This window comes from Limanda limanda, chromosome 7 (genome assembly GCF_963576545.1).
Source record: "Limanda limanda chromosome 7, fLimLim1.1, whole genome shotgun sequence".
In the NCBI taxonomy this organism is placed as follows: Eukaryota; Metazoa; Chordata; class Actinopteri; order Pleuronectiformes; family Pleuronectidae; genus Limanda; species Limanda limanda.
In genome coordinates this window covers 14,362,445-14,384,616 of record NC_083642.1, presented here as the reverse complement: position 1 = coordinate 14,384,616, position 22,172 = coordinate 14,362,445, and the positions used below count along the sequence as shown (strand labels likewise).

The window sequence follows — 22,172 nt, the reverse complement described above, 5'->3', positions numbered from 1 at the left end:
TTCCTTGGAAATGAACTATTGAAAATGAACACTCCACAGTCTCCATGCTGTGTGACATATGTTAATCTGTTCAAATGTTATAATTTCACTTTTGTTAGAAGTCATGCCCGTCCACACCCCCTCAATTTGGCTTCTTGGAGCTTAGAGGTGTCACATGGCTGAGCGGAAAAATGTGGAAAAAGAAAATCTAAATATCTTCAATTTCTTCAATTTCTTCAATTTTTCTATTTTTCTATTCATTTTCTATTAAAGATGCGACTAGTGGAGAACAGACCTGACACCGAGGCCTGATCCAAGGCAGAGTGCGGGGTCCAATGGCCGCTGCATGTGATGACCCCCTCCTGGGCGATGGCCCGTCCGATGAGTGCGACGTCCTCCTGGATGATTCGGACTCAGACAGTTTGCTTTCCGATGACTCGGTGCTTCCCGACTATGAAATGGAGGAAGATCTCAGAGAGCCGGCCAAAACACTGTACGAGGCCTGTACCAGGAACAACCCCGACTCCCTGGGCAGCATTCTGGAGAGAGGGGTCACTAAAGAAGAGGCCAATGAGATGGACATCAACGGCAGGGTGAGCAGTTTATTTTTGTATATGTAGATAGAAATATATATATATAAAAATGTATACATAAGTACAGTTACATTTTAACGAAGGCCACTTTATTCCTACCTTGTTCCTCATCAGAATGGACTGATGTTCGCTGTGGCAAAGGGATTCGTCGATATTGTCACCATGCTGCATGCATGTCCGTTAATAGACATCAACCAGCAAGATAATGATGGAAATACTGCCCTCATGATTTCTGCCCAGGCAGGTAGGTTTGAAGTTATACCGTATTAGCACATAAACTCAACATCAGGTCTGAATTCAACACCCCAACAAAATAATGGTTGTTTTTTTCAATTCAGGCTTCATCACCATTCTGAACTATATCCTTAACTTCTACTCTTGCGTGGACACTGAGGTCAGGGATCCCCGTGGCTTCACTGCCCTCCTCAAGGCAGGCCTGCAGGGCAGAGACGAGTGTGTGTCTGCCCTGCTAATGCATGGTGGGTTTATGGCACCTGAGAAATGTGTTTGTCATGTTGCTTTCTGTGCATTTGAAAGGTCTGCTAAGTTACAAAAGCAAAAGTCTGTGGCGAAGGGAGTACCTTTGCTCCTGAGGAATCCCAAACACCCTCTTTGCATTCCTGGCTATTCTCACCAAGTATCATGTAACATCCTCTACTAACTAGTTTGGCTCATATTGGTACAGCACAAACAACACCATTACTGTGGCAACAGCAGTGTGTTCAGCTGAACAGGAAGTCCACAGGCTAGGGGCTTCCATTTCTAATACAGACTCTAAAAGCAACCACATGGTGGGGTCATTTGACTGTTTAGGCCGTATTTGATTTCCTCAGTTCTCTCGTCATCCAATAACATGTTTCCTTGTTTTCTGCTTTTTTCTCACGAGCAGGTGCTGATATGAATGCAATTGACATGGTCCAAGGGAGAGGCCTGAAGGATTGGGTCATCAGGACAGGAGGGTTTGAAACTTTGTGCAGAATACGTCGTCTGCAGGCTCATCCTGTCGCTGAGAATTTCTGTGAAAGCTTCATCCCCGAGTGGCCTGAGCTGAAGCCACTGGTGGACAAGGCCATCGCCCCCAAAACAAGCAGTCAGAAACTGAGGCAGCGTCTAAAAGACAGCCTTACTTTCAGCTTCCCTCAGGACCCACAAGACAATGGGGTCATGGACTATATGGTGCGAATGACCACAAGCATCCACAGCCCCCTGATATCCACCGGCTGCCGTCCTCTCTGTCCCTCCAGCCCTCCAGAGATTGGCAAGCGACGATTTGCCATGCCCGAACTGCTCGAAAAGTACAGCATCAAGGAGCTGGAGGAGGGCACAGTATCCCACAGCAACGGCTCCATCACCTCAGCTACTCCTCCTCCTGTGTCAGCCAACTCCGTATCTCTGACCTGCTGCCAGGACTCCAACCGCAGGGAGAGCCTGGCCTTCGTTCCCCGCAGCATCTCACACAGGAACAGCGTCTTCCCCTCGGGCTGTATTCCTAAGATTGAAGTGACAAGATCTAGCGAGCCCACACCAAAGAAAGAGAAAAAGAATAAAAGAGAGAAGGGCTACCTGGAGCCTCCTGTCTGGAAATACAAGGAAGCCAAGGTAGAGAAAAAGAGAGCGAAGAAGCAGGAAAAGCAAAACGAGCAAGATAAAAAGACCAAGGGTTCCAAGCATTCATCAAGCCAAAAATGAGGCAGCACTTTCTTTTCCACTGATAATTTTACTGTGACTCTAAAGACGGATTTAACAGAAGAAAAAGGAAACTTCAAAACTATTAAAACCCTTTGGTGGATTTAAACTTTGGCCTTGGATGAACAGGAGAAAACTGGAGCCACTTGAATTTAAGAGATATTTAGTGACATGTGACTGTTTCTTATTTCATCTGCCAAAGATTGGATTAGTAAATAAAGTCACGTGGAGATGGAACGTTCATCATTTTATTTTGAAAACATTTTACATTTGTGGGGACTTTTTCAATCTGGGAATTGTTAAGGTTTCCAGGTAGCGTGCCATTATGGTGTTAATGCAGGGCAACTAAAGAAATGACAAATACTGAATGTGAGCAAAGGCCTTCAGCAAATTGATATATGTAATAGTTAGTCATGGACTGTTTACAATGTTGAACACAGAGAGGAGAGGTATTCAAACTATGTGTTTTGCTCCTCTACAAAAAGGGATATTTCATAATATGTTGTATTATACTGTATATGCGTTTTATAAGGCAAAGCACTGACGTTGCAGCTAGTTTCAGCTATTGTACAGTTCTTGTAGTTTTTAAAGGATGTAGTAGCATCTAAACAAACAGAAACTGTTACCAAAATCAGCTCATTAATGGAGGTACAAGTAGAGACATCCCGTACAACCATCAGCTGTATTTTCCCACATCTATGAAATTGATCTGCCCTTCCTTTTTCATCACATGCAGCATCTGTGTAAATATGTTATTAAGAGAGTGTCCATACTTCAAACAGCTCAGCAACGATTCGGAAACAGGAAGTGAATCGCAGCTGCGAAGCTCATTGTCCTGAAAACAAGACAAATCCCTAAAAAAATGTGCTGCTGTTTCCTGCTGTCCTTAAACACCTTTACCAGGCCAAAGGTAAAGTTACTTTAGATTTGACATGTTTTACTGAGCGTCAAAGGCCTAATCCCCCAATCGAACTTGAATAATTTTGTAACACGAACAAGGCTAATTCTGTCTTCGGTATATGCAACATGTGACATCCACCAGAGGTCTGTATGACTGACACACAACTGTCAGTGGTTTAAGTATTGCTTTTGATAGCACAGGTACCTATGCATGGTCCAAAAATATACTCAGGGAAATCTTTGTTCATACTATGATGCTCATTAGGCAAGAAATCAATTTAAAGGTCCACTTTACAAAATATTCTGTTTATAGATCAACATGGTCACTCCTCCAATGAAAATGAAAACCCACATACTTGTCACTGCATCACCTGCTACAACTACAACGCCATAGATTTAAATGTGTTGTCTCAAAGAGATGAAATAGATGCTAATCCTTTGAAAGATTAGTGTTGTTTCAGGGATTACTTTAAAGTCAACGTAAGAGACTGGAGTGGATGAAAATGTTTGTTTACAAGCTTGGAATAAAATGACTGACATTTGTGAGTGAGTTTGGTTTTCTTTCTACACAGTAAACTCGTACTAAATACTGTTTATAAGTATGTTAGGTTAAGATTTGGTGATGAACAGAAATAGATAAAGAAAGGCAGCCTCTAAACACTGCTCTTTTAATTTGAAATTCAAATACTAGTATTTTCACACTAGAAATTTAATTATATCTGATGAGCCGCTTGTTTATCACATGACCTTGGTGACTCTTTCACAATGAAGTTACTTTGAGTTTATTAAGGAAGCCTTTAATATTTCTGAAGTGGCAAGTGATTGCTTTCGATCCCTCTGAAATATTTTAATCCAATGTACAATATTACAACAATAAGCTTTTATAGGTTATGCAACAGATGATATATTGTTGTAGCATATTGTATAATTTCCAAATATCCAGTATTTGACTATATTATATTTACTTACAAATTGCTTTCCACATTATGATTATACATATAAACTATGTGCTTAAATATTATTGTATCAGCCATATTAGCCCAATTATGAAATTAATGAAAATATAACAGGGACAGGGGTCACGTGTTTGATGCTAAATTGTAAAGTTACATGTGTTGGCAAAGAGCTATAGCACCCATCTATAAACAGAGAAGCTAATTTTTCTCATGTGGTATATTTTCAGGTTTGGGTCATTTCCTCTTCACAGAGGAGGAACGTGGTGACTTGAGGTCAGCTCTAAAACAAATATCTCTCTTGAGTTCAGTGAAGCAACACATAAGACTGTAACCAGGGCTGTGAGAAATCAAACACATGTCTTCTTGTTGTAACACAGACTGGATCAGATTCTGACCTCTGAGAATTAGGTAATCACACTGTAAAGTCAACATTACATTTTGACTTCATGCGCTCAACTAAGATAAAGACTAGTCAATACTATTAAAGTGGAAGAGAAGTTAAAATTGGTCGTCTATTTACCAGGGATTTCATGCTTTTGAGAACACGTCAGCTGAAGCAATATCACATTTCCTCTCCTTTAGTAGATTAAACAACAAAAAGAGGCTTATTAGAGGAACCTCGGGGGTGCACTAGGAGTGTGTGGTTCTCTGAGTGGCAGAGATTAGCAGGAAAGAGAAATAACGGCTGATTTTTAAAAAAGAACAACAATTTGCTCTGTTTTCTAAATGACAGCTGATGTGAGAGCTCCCAGCTGCCTCTGCAGCCGTTTGCCAAAAATGGAGAGATTACAGAGCCTGAGAACAAGGAGGCTAATTTATATTAGAGACATGAAGACATCTCTCTCAGGCTCTGCTGAATGAAGTGTTTCCACAGAGCTGAGTCTCTCTGGCATCTAAGAGATAATTCTTCATTTGCCACTTACACAGAATTTGCTCTAATTGCTCTGATAGCAAATTACTGTAGCACCGTTGTGTGTCTAAATGTGTGTTTGCAAACTTTACGGTTCTCATCAAATGCACTGAAAATACAGATTAGCAGAATAAAACACTCAAATTATGTTAACTGTTGATAAGGGTTTTTGTGGGCCAATGTTGATATTACGGAATAAAAAAAATCTGATCTGTTTGCCAATGATTCCTACTATGTTGGGATCAAATTCTTACAGTTTAAACTTTATTAAGAATAATAATACATGCTCGGGCAGTGTGTGAGTAGGAGTTTGATTCTGTTTCACATGAATCCTTTAAAAGGTGGAGGGTTGTCTGTCTTACTTTCAAATATGAGTTTACAACGTGCATGTAAAAGCATGATTTGGGTGAGGACACCATCACTAGTTTGGAAGTCTTTCGTAGGCCAAAGTGCAAATAACACGCAATCAGGAAAATTTTAAATATCGGTTTAAAACTTCGAGAGTTAACTTTTGAGTCAAGTAGAGTAGTTATGATCAATATTTCTTTAAAATAACATGAATGTGAAACAAAAGACAACTAGCAGAGAATACTCACGTGAATCTGATGTCACACACAGCACATTGCTTTGTAGTGTATTTCAGCTCATTGGTTAACTGTATGTCCAACATTACAGTTCTAAGTTTCTTCTCTCTGCTCTAATTGTGTTGTTTTGGACAGAGCAGGCAGACGTTTAAAGCAGAGAGGCTCTTTAAAAGCAGCTGTGCACAGCTGACAGACACAGTAAGTGACTGTTGGACACAGTGGAAATAAAGAGTTTCCCTCAGTAGTTGATAGAGTCTAAAAAAAGAGCTAAAAGACTGAATGTGTTACTTACATTCACCAGGTGGACGAAAACAAGAATCCTCAGCCATTTTCAGACATGAAATCTGGAGATTGTCCCCACAAACTTTCTGTGGAGTTGCCCTTCACACACAAACAACGCAGCAGGAGATTCTCCACGGATTCTGAGACACGTTCACAACCACACAGACATCTCCAGAGTGCTCAGGTGAGGAGGGGGGCACTGCAAGCAGACGCCGGACGTAACGTATCTGTTTTGATGCGTAGATCCCGTGTCTTTGTTTACAGCACATTGACCCTGGCGTCGGCCCTTGTCAACAAAAGTTCTCTAGACATCTTAATGTGTCATCTACTTGTATGGCATGAGATGATTGTATACTCTGGGGGGGTCACAGTTCACTTTCTGTAAATCCTCTGGAGGATCTCCTTTGTTCCTGGGCTCATGCGGACATTCTCGAGAGTTTTTACTAGGGGCCTGGAAGGAGAAACTCCAGGGAAGTCTCATTAGGACATTTGCGTTCTCACATACAACTTTTTTCGGAAAACATCTGGAATGTCTCACTCAAAGATTTGCGTTCTCACATACAGCCCCTCCGCATTATGTCAGGAGATTATCCGGAGTTGGTTCAGGAGATTTGCGTTCTTACATAAGGTCTTTGGCATAGGACATGTGCATTCTGACGTACAGCCCCTCAGGACAAAGTCCGCAACTTAGCGTTCTCACATACAGCCCTTCCGAATAATGTCCGGAGATTATCCGGACTTCAGTGCACGTCTGGAAGCAGCTCAAACTAATGATAATGTTAACTGTTTAATGTGGAAATAGGCAACTGTTCTCACACATTAAACACGTTTGCCAAATCAACTGAGAAGTGTCTTATAGGCCAATGCTGTGTTCAGAATTTGGTTCAGCAAAAAAAGCTTTTGAAACATCTCTGTTGTGAGACACATGACAAAAGGCTCCATCGGCCTCTGAACTTGGATTATAGTTTAATAACTGATAAAAAAAATGTTGAGTAGTTCTCGTGTTCAGCCAAAGACATGTTGTTGTAAGTCAGGGGAGGGAGGGGGGGTCTTTGAAGCACATTCCTGTCCGTGCAGCGCAGACACCAGTCCACAGGGGAAAAGGGAAAATGAGAGGTTTGAGCAGGCAACAGGAAAACCGCTATGAGAACACATTCCAGTCAGAGCCGAGTCTGTGCGGGACAATAAGGGGTGGGACACAACTGTACACTATTTAAAAAAAAAAAAAAGATCGGTTATCTCGACTTCAGATCGGGAACACGGAGGACAACAAGAGACGTGTCTTACTCCCCGGGACTTGGAGGCGGAGGGGAGTCGACACTCGCCCCTTGACCCACGACCATGCTCCGTGGCGCGGGTTCATCAGCGCAGATTCGCCGGAGATGAGATGAGATAGGAGCCAGCTGCCCGGTTCCTCTTCACTTCCTCCACACTTTCATGTCACTGCTTGTATTGTGTTGAACCAGGAAGCTCCGAGTTTGTGGAGAAACGAGAGGAAAAAGAAGCGGACGACGTTTTTTTTTTGTTATTTATTGTATTTTCGGCGGGTTGGTCGTCACCGAGGCTGAAGAGAGGATGTGAGCTGTGTGCGGATGAAACATCTGCAGCTGGTTAGAACAAGTCTGGGAAACTCTACGGAAATGGATCCAGTGGTGTTTTAAACTGGTTTCATTAGGAAGGAGGGACACTGGGATATGGGAGATCTGCGGAGTTTGCATGTGTTGAGTTAAAGGCGAGCAGGAAACAGGTAATGTGCGGTGTTTCACAGTTATTCTCTTTATTTCTATCTAAGTGTTGCATGATGTACTGTGGTGGATTGACATGAGATAGTCTGACAGTGGACTTCATCACCTTTGACCGCCTCACACCAAAGTCCACGTGTTTCCAGATGTGAACCAACAGGTGTCATAGTGGCCTGTACCTGAGCCAGACACTAAACTATCCTCTTACATTACATTATCTATCTAAAAACCATGATTTGTTTATATTTTACTATGTGGTCATGCTCCTCTATCCATCTCTTTTGTTTTTATTCAAAGTTTTTCTCATTCCCACACATTTGAGGCACTAGTAGGTTAAAGTATTTCTATTTTCAGCCGCTTTACACTCACATATGGCGATATTGCCGAAGAAGGTTATCAAATCCAATTGAATATCGATAATATCACAATATCGATATTTAAGTTTACAGGCTGTGGTTTCAGTTTTTTCTTTCCAGAACGACAAACGCTTGATAGAACAAGAAATGTGTTGATACATTTGTTGAACAATATTAATGAAAATGTATTGCGATAATTATTGACATTGTTTTATCGGCCAGCCCTGTTGTGAAGTACTTTGTATAGATGAACTGATAAGTCTGCAAATTGGTGGATACTGGCTTATCACTGCTGATAATAGTTAGAAATCACAGTTCAAAATTCTTATTATTACACTAATTACGTTGTCCATAAGAGAGAACAAGGTTGATATATGAACTGTGCAATCTACCATCCAGGAGATCTCTTGGTCATATTTTTAGAAAAAACTAAACAAAATAAGGCCAAAAATGTGTGTTCATGTTCTGCATCAGCTGATAAATTGCTGTCACATTCTTTAACTTCCAAATATTGTTATTGCTCTTTGCCTCAAAATATAGTTGTCTGGTTATATTTACAAATTCCTTTCCGGATTAAAATTATACATATAAAACCGTATTTATATGAAATTCTATGGGTAAAAAGCCAATTCGTTTTTGAAGTAGTTGAAAAAAACTCCTTCAACCAGATTCAACATTTAAACTTTTGCTTAAAAGCGATTCCACTAACAATATTAAACAAATTATGAAATACATGGTAATATAACAGGAACAGGGGTCACGCTATCAAGATTTTTAATGTCTGACCTTTTACTTTAAGGATGTGAATACTTCATGCAACACGTGGCCTGTACTATGTGGTAAATCCCTTCCCTGAAAATCAAGTTGGGGTGAAAAGTTCACACCTCTCGAAACCTGCAGAAAACTTTCGAAACCTGCAGAAGACTTTCTGACGATAGGTCACGATAGAAGAGTCGCATAGGCTCTTTCCAGTTGAGTGCTGTTGCTGGTCCATGACATCATAAGCACATCAAACTCACACCTTTGTGCATATGTCTCTTTCTATTTGCACTGCGGTATTTTTCGTTCTCGTCTTCTCCAGACAAGTACTCGTTGCAGTTTATGTTTATGAGAGCAGGGCAGACAGCAACTGAGTCGTCAAGCATGCCAAGCCTAGTTGTGTCTGCAGAATGAAGATACAATCAGTCTGTCGCTGGAGCTCACAGACGGTCACACTCACTGACAAACAGATTTAAGTTCCTTTCTTCTTAAAACACATGCATCTCACATGCTGTCAGTACGAGTGTCAGCATGTAAACCACATGACAGAAGCTTTCACAGTAACCGTTTAGATACTTTCTAGAGAAGAGACGTAAGACAGTTAAATAGGGCTCAACAGGAGAGTTTCCCCCACCATCTACCAGTGCAACCACACAGTCATCCAGATGGAATGAGAGATCTGCCTCCCTGAGTCCACGCTCTGTAGATGAGAGGAAGAGATGACAATGGATCTTTTCCCCTTGGGCCGTGTGGGTTTAGGGTTTGAACAGAAAAGCGACAAACAGGAGAGAGCTGAGGGAGGAAGTGTGCTGGAGTCTGAAGTCAGGCTGCCATTAAGGAGGATGTGATTACTGCTCTTTCCAGAGAAATGAGACACAGTTGCTCTCGTCCCAGTAGAATTAAGTTCTTTCTGTGGGTGGAGTTGTGTTTATGAATTTCTTCCACTGCACCCACAGATTCACCGCACTGACATGGAGCCTGTGTGAGACAGGAAGTGCTCTTTGCTGTTTGGTGAAGTGGCTTGTGGTTTTACTGAGGCTTCTCATCGGTTGAGCTGGAGCCCCACAGCTTAAACACAAGATAGGGAAGTCTTAAGGCAGTTTCTGTGAGACATACTTATAAGATATCTCATGTTAATTTGAAATGATAATTCAGATCATGTTCTTTTGTGAAGGCAGCCAGGCACTTAATATGTCTTCTTGCATTCAATACATTTGTGTTGAAAAAGACACAAATTGCATTAAATGAGTAAATATACAATTATACACATTTATCAGCTTCGCTCCCTTGGTTTGTCTCCAGTATTATTTAACACGACTAAATAAAAGGACGAGGATCATGTGATGGTTTCCTGCCATTTGTGCTTAAATATATCTGGCGAGATGCATCAAAACTAAAGGAGGATATCCGCAGTTTTTGCTGACAGGTGCAAGTTTAGCTGCCAGATGTGTGCAGTTCATTTTACTGTCTGTGAAAGATGTAATCTGCTTTATGAGAATGTGTGATTGTGACTAACTGCTGCTAGTTACGGCAAACAATCGAATCCAAAGATGATTCGATATAGACTACATAGAATATGTTGCTGTATATTCTTGTGAATGTATTACTGAATAACTAAGGATTAATATAACTAAGTGAGAAGAGCCGAGTATGAACTCAACATTTTATTTGCCACGTTGAATTTGATTCAGTCTTCTACATTGTTTTGAATGGGCTATGACTTAGTGTCCTTCAAGTATACCAGAGGTGTAAATCACTGGTTTACCAGAGATTCATTTCAGTTCACAAATCAATACTTGACAATTTTATCCAATTGGTTATTTTTTATTACATTGGTAAATTAATCAAAAGAAAGCAAACTTTAATCGTATAGCCCACCTTCACGAATCGTAATTTGCCTTATAGGCCTTCACAATCTGTGCAAATGATTTATTCTCAGGGAGACAAACAAATGTAACAACAATGAAAGGTGTATATAACCTTGCTGTGAAAGGCCAGAGAGATTCATATCATTTATCTGTTTCACCAGAGTGAGTAACAGGAAGTTTAATGACGAGAAGATGACTTGTTAACTAAACTCATTGTCTGGTGTATTTCTTGTGTAAAGCTTGCAGACTCTAGTTGAGCTAACCCTTCCACTGAAAACCCAGTGGGACATGACGTGCAGCAAAAATGTGATTGTGGCAAAACTAGGGTAAAAGTTTGTAGCCTAACATTTTATCTTGTGTGGTTCTGTGGACAGTGAATCACATCAGTCAGCCTCTGTAGCAACTGTCTCATCCATCTCAGTTCAGCCAGTTACAAACATTTGAGATTTAGTACAATTTAATAAAATATCAGGTAAGACCTCAGCACATGTTTCTCCCGGCACTCTGATCATGAACGAAGTTGACAGCTGGCCCTGGTTAAAAGCAAATGACGCCCTAGCTGAACAGCCCTTTGAACCAGCCCTCCATAACAGAAGCATTTCCTGAATTCATGCTTGTTGACTGATATAATTACTGCTGCTTTTGAAGACAAAGAAGAAATTGGCCTTGGAGTTGTAGTTAGCCTGTGGGTGCTGCACTGTGGCTCTAAAACAGTGAAGTCAAAAGTAGAACAAGATTTATCATCACAGGAATTGTTAAACATTGTAATTGGAAATGTAAATTCAGTCAAATGATGGTGTAGAGGAAGCTTTAAAGACCTCAGGGTTGATGGGGAGTTTAAGTAGTGTGTGCTTGTTCACTTTTCTGCGACGCAAAGCTGAAGGTATGGTGAAGAAATCACTTTATTTGTAGATTATGTCATTTCTTTGGTGACAATGGCAAGATAAGAAAAAGCTATAGGCTCTATGCTGCGTAAAGAAGATATAAAAAACTCAAGAGGCTTCCTATTTAGCAGAGTACATAGCAATAAAATAAACAACACTGTGTCTGTACAGCAGATATTGTTCTGTGTTTTGTGGTGTGACAATGTCATCTCACATCTGTTTTTAATGAAATGTAACGCGTCTAAGCTCACCTGGGTGTCAAGTTACAGACTCTAGAGCGTGTGACGAACCCTCCTGCTTGCGTGACCCTCAGAGCCGCAGCCTTAAACAATGAGCAGACCTGAGTCTCGCCAGCCAGCCGGGTGGGGCTGCTCAATGGCAGGAAGCACAGCCATCAATATTTACTCTGCGAGCAGGGTAGTCGAGGAGCCGACAGGCCTGGAGCCTGGGTAGCACAGCGCCACACACAGTCTCAGCGCACAGACACAAACACTCTGGAGTGCTGTTCCAGCCTCCTTCCCCTAAGCCCCCTTTTTCCCACTCAATGCAATTACAACGCAGGCAGACAGGCAGGGCCCTCGGACTGTTGTTTTTGACCTCATTGCTTCCTCTGCCAAAGAACAGGCTTTAACCACTGCTCAGCTCCTCATGGACGCCGCGATTAATCTACAGTCTGTACAATTCAGTCATGTAGCCGCATCAATTTTTCTAGAATAACCCAAATAAAATAGCAGGTTTCTCATTAGGACAGTTCACAATCAAGAGATATCCTTAAATGTATTATAATATGTTTTTATTATATTAATTGTTTACTTTCTGATTCACAGAGATGGGAAGCTCTGCTCTACTCACAGTGGTGTTAGTTGGAGCGTTCCTGTGGATCTCTACCACGCATGCAGGTGAGTTAATGGCTTTATTTGGAGAGTAAAAAAGTAGTTATTTTGTTCTATTCGATTAAAGTTCCCTAGTTAGAAGTGGGTGCATTTTATACTTTTATTCATCGGGGACAGTGACGACAGACAGAAAACTGAAGTGGGAACCAAATGGTCCAGTCATTGCTCATAGAATCATAACCACTCGGCTATCAGGTCACATATTCTAGCTCCATTAAAGGATACTCGGATGTTGACACTGGGTTAGTAATACTGTAGAATCCACTGACAATGCAGATTTTAAATCTTTGTTTAGTTTTTCCAGCCTGAACAGAGACCGCAAGCCTCAGTTTCATGGTTCCCACAAACCCTTCAGGATAAAGTGCTAGAGAGATGTGCCCAACAAACAAGCTCAAACATGCTGATTCCACACTAAGAGCCTGGCATGGAACGGCAGATTCAAAATAAAAAAAGATCGGTGAAAAGAGTGGGACGAAAACTCGTTGTGGACCATACCAGGGCTGAAAGGCTCAGAAATATATGACTTACATTTGAGTGTCTGCCTCCTAGTGGTCAGAAACTGAATAATGCAGCTTTAACTTCTTCAGACAAGATTTCTGTTACAGCATTCCCAGTGGAGCGCTTCTCTTTTTTAAATCACTTATTTGTGGATAAAATGTTCATTCAACATCTTTCCTGTTGGTTTGGTTTCAGACGGTTATTTGCCTTTTCATTCACAATCCCGATCGTGACACTATATGTAACCCATAAGTTCAGGTTTAACATGGCCGTAACGTCCCATAAGACACATTCCACACCAGCAAAGTCAAAGAAAATCTTTAGCATCGTAATGCTTCGAAGTGCAAAGTAGTAAGTCAGACTTCCAATTTTCTGTTGTTTGGTTTTTCTCGTACTTTATGATTTCAAACCTAAAATACCTCTCGTGGTTAACCACTCCGCCTTGCTCAAAAGCATTAACAAAGTGTTTTGAATTTTCTGTTATTGCAAGAAAGTCAAGTCCTCCTTAAAAGGGCAACTGTGGCCCAGGGGGTGGAGTGCTCGTCCTCTCACTAGAAGCAATTGCGGTTTGATCCCAGTCTTCCCCTTTCTGCATGCTGAAGTCACCCTGGACTAGATACTGAACCTCAAGATCCCCCTTCTCATAGATAAAAAGTTCATGAACGTGTTATGGGTGATATTTAAATGTGTAGTTTATCACTTCATTACTAAGTCTCTGAACATATCTGTATGTTTAATGTTTGTGTTTGTCCTTGTGCTCCAGGCGCCGAAGACGACGGGAAGCTGCTGTGTACATGCGAGAACGAAAAAGGCACATGCGTGAACGACACCTGCAGAGGAGACCTGTGTTTCTACACCTGGGTGCAGGGCTACGAGGAGAGAGGCTGTTTCTCCGCAGTGAACTACAGGGAGCAGTGCCTCACCTCCTTTGACCGGTTCTATGTCGTCTGCTGCAAAGAGAACCACTGCAATGCCTTGGCCACACCACCTCCAGATATTGGTCAGTACCCAGATCATTGGTTTTTATAATAATTGAACATCACAATCGTGAAGCCTGAAGTTCGACAATGAGACTCATGATTGTTTAGTCCTATCAGGCTCCTTTCACATTACTTTGTTCTGATGGGATTCAAAGCTTCCCTCTGAAATAGTAACTGGTTCCCCCTTGTGGTCAATTGTAAAACTGTGTGGCCTTCTTTCTATAGGAATGATGATGCACAGCAGGTTTTCATTTAACCAAAAATAATGTGGAGCTGCAACTTCTCGTCAATGTACTGAAATGTCCTCAGCTAATCCCTTCGTGTTGTGTGTATCCAGATGGAATAACAACAACAACAACGCCCCCAGAATTCGCTCGCCCAGAGCTGTGGATCACTGTGTCCGTGCTGCTGTTGATCGTGGCTGCCGGCGTGTGTGGCCTGGTTCTGTTCCTGCGCTGCCAACATGCTCGCTGCAGACGGAGAAATGCTGAAGACCAGGATGTCACCATGCTCAAGGTCCCTAATGGAGATGACCCCACATACAACGTAAGAGATGTTTGATGTTAAGCTATTAAACAGTATACCATTGAAGGATTTTTGAGTTCTCATGTGTAGATTATCTCTATCTCTCTTTCTACAGGATATATTCGATGAGTTCTGTACATCGGGCAGTGGCACAGGGCTGCCTTATCTGGTTCAAAGGACCATGGCCAGACAAATCTCACTTGCCGAGTGTGTCGGTCAGTCTTTTTTCTCACCCCTGCTTTGCCCGGTTTGTATGACTTTACAGTTGTGTGATTGTGCCGCTCTGTCTCCAGGTAAAGGCCGGTATGGGGAGGTGTGGAGGGGAACCTGGATGGGGGAGAGTGTGGCTGTAAAGATCTTCTCCTCCAGAGACGAGCAGTCCTGGTTCAGAGAGACAGAGATTTACAACACTGTGCAGCTGCGGCACGACAACATCCTGGGTACGGCTGCAGATTGTTGTGATGCCTTCCCTCTGCTGAGAAGTCATTTCAAAAAGCTCCAGCCAAAAGACAGATATTGAAATAGACATCTTTTCTTTTCTGGCTTGTAGGTTTCATAGCCTCTGACATGACATCGAAAAATTCCAGCACCCAGCTGTGGCTCGTCACTCACTTTCATGAGCTGGGTTCACTCTACGACTTCCTGCAGTACAGCAGCTTGGAGCCAGAGAGCTGCCTGAGGATGTGCCTGTCTGTGGCCTGTGGCCTGGTCCACCTCCACACGGAGATCGTCAGCTCCCAGGAAAAGCCGGCTATCGCCCACCGAGACCTGAAAAGCAGAAACATCCTGGTGAAGCGGAACGGCCAGTGCTGCATTGCTGATCTCGGTGAGAGCCGTGTGGAAGCAAGGACACTCGACTCCTAGTTGCATTTGTGTCCAAGTGTTGAGGCATAGCAGCTGTTTCATGCTGATCTCGATAGTTTTTCTGTTGTGGTTAGTTTAAGTTATGTTAAAAGTTGTTGATGAGATCTATATTAAAAGCTTTAATACTGTGCTCTGTGTTTGCTCTCTCCTCAGGTTTGGCTGTGATACACTCTCAGTCCCATGACTACCTCGATGTGGGGAACAACCCTCGTGTTGGGACCAAGCGCTACATGGCCCCTGAGGTGCTGGACGAGACTATTCGAATGGACGTTTTTGAATCTTACAAGCAAACTGACATCTGGGCCCTGGGCCTGGTCTTCTGGGAAATTTCCCGCCGGACCAATGTCAATGGTAATAAAACAAAAGCCTATCAGGATGCTGTGCCATTAGCAGAGACATTGGGTGTTTTTACCAAATTAAACTTCGGGAAGAAAGTAGTGCACACATAATGTGTATTTCAACGGAGCTTCTATAGTTTAGTGTATTAGTCTTCCACAAATTATCCTGGAAATGTGTTTTCTCTGCCATGTCTGTCTGGCTCATAGATAGTGAATACATAAGAGGCTGCTAGTCCCATGTCTCTCAGCACTCCAGTGTTTTCCTAGTCTGTGTCTGTCTCTACTATCCTCTCTCATGATTAGCTCTGCAGTAATTATAAACACTCTTATCTGGTGTCAGCACTCACTTGTACATAGTCCAGATGCCCATGCACACAATTTGTAGATGCAAGCGCACACATACGCACACGCCTTGTGCACAAATGCACTTTCTCAAGATAGGCAGACATCAATAACTTTCTGTGTGTGTGTTTGTGTGTGTTTTCACAAAGACAACCACACACAAACACACACACACGCTCAGCAGGCCTGTTAGGTTTTCATCCCAGTGTATTCACCAGGGAATTGATATCTTTCCCTGCTCTCGTGTTTGGACAAATCAACTTCATTAAACTCTCACTGCAGCCTTTTTCCATTTCCAAGTGGGCTATTTCAGAATGAGTAGAAATGTATGTTCTAAAAATGCATAAGGACTTCAAACTTAATGCCATTTTAACCATATTTAGCATTGCAGTCTGCACATTTCTGCACCTGACGACCCCATTGAATCCCACCACCAAGATTGTTTTCAATAGTTACTGGAGAGCATCACATGAAGTCTCCTTTTTTCTTTTGGGGCTTGCTTTAGGAATCGTCGAAGAGTATCGTCCTCCCTTCTATGACATGGTGCCTACAGATCCCAGCTTTGAGGAGATGAAGAAGGTGGTGTGTGTGGACCAGCAGAAGCCCAGTCTGCACAACAGGCTCCATTCCCATCCAGTAGGCTATCTGATGACACAGACACACACACACACACACACACACACACACTTGCACACGGACATGTGCAACTATATTTGTCAGTGCTTTGCAAATATGACTTTGTGTATCACCTCGTTTGACCTTTAGCACCCATGCATTCTAAAATGTACAGAGTTATGCCTGTCAAAAACACAGATCGATCATTCAATAAAATGAACATACATATACCCATGTCTTATGTAACATTTATCTTTGTGTGTCCAGATTCTCTCAGCCATTGTGAAGATCATGAAGGAGTGTTGGTACCAGAGCCCTCCAGCTCGCCTCACGGCGCTGCGGGTGAGGAAGACGCTCTCCAAACTGGATCATGACAGTGACTTCAGCATCGAAAAACTCAAGCGGGACATCTAGACGAGAGAAGCGGAATGGAGGAGGGACAAAGGATTTGAAAAGCCAGAAGGGATTTTGCATCACATTCGCAGCAGCACGGGGTGCATATCATTAGCATATTTTGAGCTAATGACTCACACATTCAGTGAACTACATTAAAGCCACATGACTTTGAGCAGTGGCGTCTAGACTGTCTCACACCCGAGGCTATGTTGTTTTTGCGTAGCCTAATTTTCGACTGCCAGATTTCTGGTGCTTCAAACCAAGAGGGCCCTTTAAGGGGGAAGACCAATTACATTTTCATTGCTTTTTTTCTTCATCTTATGTTCAGCTTATAAATGTTAGGATCAGAAACTTCCATAGCGTAATAATTGTACCCAAAGAATTTTTGTTATACTCCCAGGGTTTTGCTCACTATTGTCAAAATTGTTATGACAGAATGGAAACTCTTTGTTAGCACTATTACTCATTCTCTTATAAAGAGGAGTATTACTGGTTTACCCTAAAAAAATGACCAAAGCCAAAGAAAACCACAGGATGAAGGCATCAGCTAACAATGCTAAGACAAACACATGACCTGTTCTGTGATTATATTTAACTTAATATAAAATAAGCATTTGTTATCTGCACATAGACACATTGATCTATATAGTTGTAAATATTAGCAGCATTGAAGCTGTTGTCTTGTATCTCATATTGGTTTATTGTAAATATATTTCTAAAGGGATATTATTATCCAATACTCAACAATGAAACACATTTTATATCCTTTTGTACAACACAGTTTTTCAAATTATTTTTTTACATTCCTGTAGCTTTACATGTACCATCACTCTCACTTTGGTAAAGGAATTCACATGTCATACTGTATATGTTAAATAAAGGATTGTATTTTTAAATGTTTGTGCTAGAGACCCTTTGTTTTGTAACAGTGCAATGCTTGCATTGGCCAGTAGAGGTCGTCAGATAATAGACAAACAGTGTGGGCTGGCAGCAGCCGTAGCTAACCTCAGGGACATGATGGTGTAATAAGTTTTGCAATCCTGTTTTTATCCACATTGCCTCATGGTAAAATGATTAACAAACAAGTTACGACAAGTATGAAATCACGGTATTGAAGAGTAGTCAACAGCACGTAAAGGGGAGGGACTGATTCAGTCACATGACACACCTGTAAATACATGAAATTACATTTAGATAAGAAAATGTTCACATGTTCTCTGACTCATATTAACTTCACATCATGAGAAACTAAACTACAAAATTAAACTAAAACAATGTAAGACCAGCTTGACTGAATTAAGACTTCATGAATCGACATTTAAAGTAGTCAGTGGAATTTTAGTATCATTATTATTATTACCAACAGCCACAGAACACACAATAAACACAATCAACACAATAATCCAATCACAGTATACAAAACAAAATCAGATTGTGGCTGAAATGAAGAGCTAAAAGGTCAAGTGCTGAGACTTTAAGAAAACAAAATCTATCATAAATCCAAATTGTTATCTGCATCAGCTTTCTCGCCTTCATGTGATATCTGTTTTCTTTCAGTATCTGTTGTTTGTACTTCCTCTATCTGTGTTTGTGTGTGTGTGTGTGTGTGTGTGTGTGTGTGTGTGTGTGTGTGTGTGTGTGTGTGTGTGTGTGTGTGTGTGTGTGTGTGTGTGCGTGTGTGTGTGCGTGTGTGTGTGTATGTGTGTGTGTTTTATCTGTCCGCCTGGTTGTTCAACAAACTCCAGAGAGATAATACTCCCACAAAGCCCCACTCTGTCTGGTCAGTCAGATGAAGAGCTGGTTATTTTTACCACTGCAGGGGGTTGTTTTCAAGTATCAGAGAGTCCCCCCCCCCCCACCCTCTGTCTGTGAGTGCTAAGGCCCATCTCACTTCTCCCTCTGTTTCCCTCCTCTGTGTATTCTTTTTCACAGGGGGATCATTCCAAATGGCTCGAGTGAGACAGGGGGATTTGTGCAGAAGACGAGGCGCACTGAAGAAATGTGGGAGATAAATCGGACAGGGCCGATAACGGACAGATATTAAGCCATAGAGGAGAGTGAGCAGACACAACTGGGCTCGTGGAGAGATCAGTGAGAGGATAGGTGATAAAAGCAGCTGCAAATAAAGTCCCAAATGTTCCTGGTTACAGCCTAACTACCTCCTGAGCTGTGTCCTCGAAACATGACAGCTGGATATGTTGATGAGCTGGATGTATCCAAGCTGAGAGGAAATCCTGAATGAAGCTGGGCCATTTGACCTTTAGTAACTTTGGGTTGGTTCGTGTTATTTTACACCTTCTCCCCAGAGCCGGGTCTTTGAAATTAAATGCAAGAACTGCTATACATGGACTGCACCTGCATATATACTGTATACTAGTCTTAAAGTCTTATCAAAGCACTTTACAGATCAAGATATATATATACATATGGACATCTACACATTCATGCAGTTCTTCTATACACAAAATTAATAAACCATCAGGACAATTCGGGGGCTCAGTGCCTTGCCCTAGGACAATTCAGCATGCAGACCGGAAGAGCCGGGAAACAAACCACCAACCTGAACACCAGAGCCATAGTCTGTAATGATGAACCATGTGATCTAAGATAAAACTAGAATAACTAGTATACCACTCTGTTGAACAACGCCCTCTCTTGTAATGTTGAAGTGCATAAAAGCTCCTATAGGCACACACGAAAACATTTCTGTTTATTCCCTGTCTCATAGCACATACTCACACCCAGCAATGTTGGCACCCTAGGCGAGATTTCAAATTGGCGCCCCCCAACGAAGGATTTCAATCACCTATTAATTGCAAAATATATGACACTATGTAAATTTAAGTTAACTAAATATAAAAAAAGGGTAAAAACATTACCTATCTGAACAGGTAATAAAACGTAAAAGGCTTTCGACTAAATTGGTCTTTTGCTTTGTTGATTTCGATTTTATTCAAGGTGACCACTGGAGAACTGTAATTTCAATAAAGGATTTGTTTGATGATTGATCATTGATTGTAGATAGACACACACACACTCACACACACATTTGTCACAGCCTGACTTGTTGAATACTGGTGCTGCCAGGACAAATGCAAAAGGTCCGGAGTCACCTGTGATTATGTAACGACTATATCACAGTCTATTGACCGCCACACTGGGTTCCTGCTATTTAAATGTAGGTGTCGCTTAGTTCAAATTAGAGTCACGAGTTTGAACAAGACATTTGTACATGTTCAGGATTCATGCCAGTGGAAGGTGGTTAGTTACAGACACCAACAGATGAGTCACCAAACGTACAATCATGAGTAATAGCCTCAATCAGGACACTTTAATTAATCAAACCTGAGTTGAACCTGACAGCTGAAATGCATGTAACCACTTTGTATTATTGATGTGTGTATCACGTCATAAAATAATTATAGTAAAATCCCTCAGACTTTGTTTTTCGCTATGTGTCTGAACAAGGAAAGCATTCAAATAATTAGTAAAAAGAAAGTACACTGAATGAATGAAAGTCGCTTTTTTCTTTCTAATATTTTCCTGTACACAGATTTGATCTCTGTCATTAGATCACTCTCTCTTTTTTTTTAAATAATTTTTGAATACTTTTTGGTTTCAAATACCAAATTCACTGTTGTATAGTCACAAAGCTCAATGAAATGAAAATGGATCAGATATTATAAACCATTATTATCTTTGTGAAATAATAGATCATAATACTACATATAAACACTAATTAGATAATGTGGGAGCTAATTCGTAATTGGTAGGTTTGTCAATAATCATTATGATTGACTTCAGATCATTAAATTACTGGGTGCATTTTCTAAAGAAAATATAAGATAAACACTACTAAAATTTAAAACAAAAATAAATAAATTAAATCAAAGTAAATGAATCCTGCGCAGTCTGCTTCTGCGCAGGAGATGAAAAATAGGCAATAAATAAAATAAAAATAAAGGCAATATTGTGTTGAATGGCTTACCAATAAAGGCACAGTGTTCGTTTATTACCTCTGTCAAGCATTAAGGTTCAATTCATAAAACCAAACAAGAAAGAAAACACTGCTCTCTTGGTAAATGCTTTGGAGAATATATATCACACACCTGCACATCCATCATGTCCATTCGATTGTCTTTTTTAAGGGACTGGATTATCATGATAGCTTCTATTATTCAATTAATGTGTGATTTTCCATAATAGAGTTTATTTTATACAACTGTGTTTTATTTATTCGGTTGGTTCTCTTCTTACTTTTTCTAAATGCCTTGGTATCAATAAAAATGAGAATTTTCAGTCAAACTGTGGTTATGTGATATATTTTGATTCACTGTGGGGGAGGCGTCTGTCTGCAGCGTGACAATGACCCCATACAGCCAGAGTAATAAAAAACTGGGGTCCTGAAACAGATGGTGAGGCCCCTATACAGAGCCCGGATCTCCACATCATCAAGTCAGTCTGGGACCACATGAAAAGACAGAGGACACCGACACAGTTTAAATCCAGAGAGGAGTCTGGCAAGTTCTCAAATGACTTAAACCCTAAAAAACTGATTAACCTCCCTGCAGGATCCTCGCCAAATAAATCGTTGTTGATTCCCAATTAACCTCAGGTTGATTTCCAGTCATGAAGAAACCAGAATTGGTTGATTAGCCAATTGATTTGTTTGAGAGAAAGTGATTCAATAATTAAGCTTTTTTAGCAAAAATGAATCACTTGAATGACAATTTGAAGGATTCAAAGTAAAACCATGCAGGTCTTGAAACTATTTTGACAGAATTCACTGTAGAAGATGTTGAAGAAGGAGAATGGACGACCTGTTATGTTGTCGTTGATATTGTGCTTCAGCGTTGCAATATCATGACTGATTTATGATTGCTCGATTTATGTAAACACAAGATATATGCTGTAAATCTGGGGGGGCCCTTGACATTGAGCTCAATTCAATTAAATTTGATTTGTAGAGCGACACATAAATCACCGAAGTCAAGGTCAAAGCCAAAAGAATTATTCAACAAAACTCCCTCATTAACTGGAAGAAACCTTTTGCAGACAAATGGGGAAAAGAGGAGAACTGGCTCTATTTATTTTTCTTCTGTTTATTGAACATTATTAAAAGTTAACTAGAAAATTAAAAAAATCAATTAAATTATGTAATCACGTAATTATTCTGGGACACGTGTTTTTTTTTAATCCCCTCGTCTTTATTATATATTTTT

General features: G+C 41.0%; 2 protein-coding genes across 2 annotated transcripts; both read left to right on the top strand.

Moving 5' to 3' along the window:
- Positions 1-293: 293 nt before the first annotated feature.
- On the top strand, positions 294-2,261 carry ankrd33aa (ankyrin repeat domain 33Aa). The gene is made up of 4 exons (XM_061075608.1): positions 294-572; positions 687-816; positions 911-1,051; positions 1,462-2,261. Exons 1-4 carry the CDS (start codon positions 315-317, stop codon positions 2,259-2,261), a joined length of 1,329 nt encoding a protein of 442 aa, XP_060931591.1. The 5' UTR covers positions 294-314.
- Positions 2,262-7,082: 4,821 nt separating this feature from the next.
- acvrl1 (activin A receptor like type 1) lies at positions 7,083-17,846 on the top strand. Its single transcript, XM_061074457.1, has 10 exons — positions 7,083-7,637; positions 12,327-12,398; positions 13,654-13,890; positions 14,208-14,416; positions 14,511-14,610; positions 14,689-14,835; positions 14,946-15,221; positions 15,413-15,610; positions 16,445-16,575; positions 16,822-17,846. The coding sequence occupies exons 2-10, from the start codon at positions 12,329-12,331 to the stop codon at positions 16,966-16,968; spliced, it is 1,515 nt and encodes a 504-aa protein (XP_060930440.1). The 5' UTR covers positions 7,083-7,637; positions 12,327-12,328; the 3' UTR covers positions 16,969-17,846.
- The last annotated feature ends 4,326 nt before the right edge of the window (positions 17,847-22,172 follow it).

Coding starts and splice junctions, on each gene's coding strand:
- acvrl1 (XM_061074457.1), top strand. CDS start 12,329: ATGGGAAGCTCTGCTCTACTCACAGTGGTGTTAGTTGGAGCGTTCCTG. Junction 12,399..13,653: donor GATCTCTACCACGCATGCAG/GTGAGTTAATGG, acceptor CTTGTGCTCCAG/GCGCCGAAGACGACGGGAAG. Junction 14,417..14,510: donor GAGATGACCCCACATACAAC/GTAAGAGATGTT, acceptor CTCTTTCTACAG/GATATATTCGATGAGTTCTG.
- ankrd33aa (XM_061075608.1), top strand. CDS start 315: ATGGCCGCTGCATGTGATGACCCCCTCCTGGGCGATGGCCCGTCCGAT. Junction 573..686: donor AGATGGACATCAACGGCAGG/GTGAGCAGTTTA, acceptor GTTCCTCATCAG/AATGGACTGATGTTCGCTGT. Junction 817..910: donor CATGATTTCTGCCCAGGCAG/GTAGGTTTGAAG, acceptor TTTTCAATTCAG/GCTTCATCACCATTCTGAAC.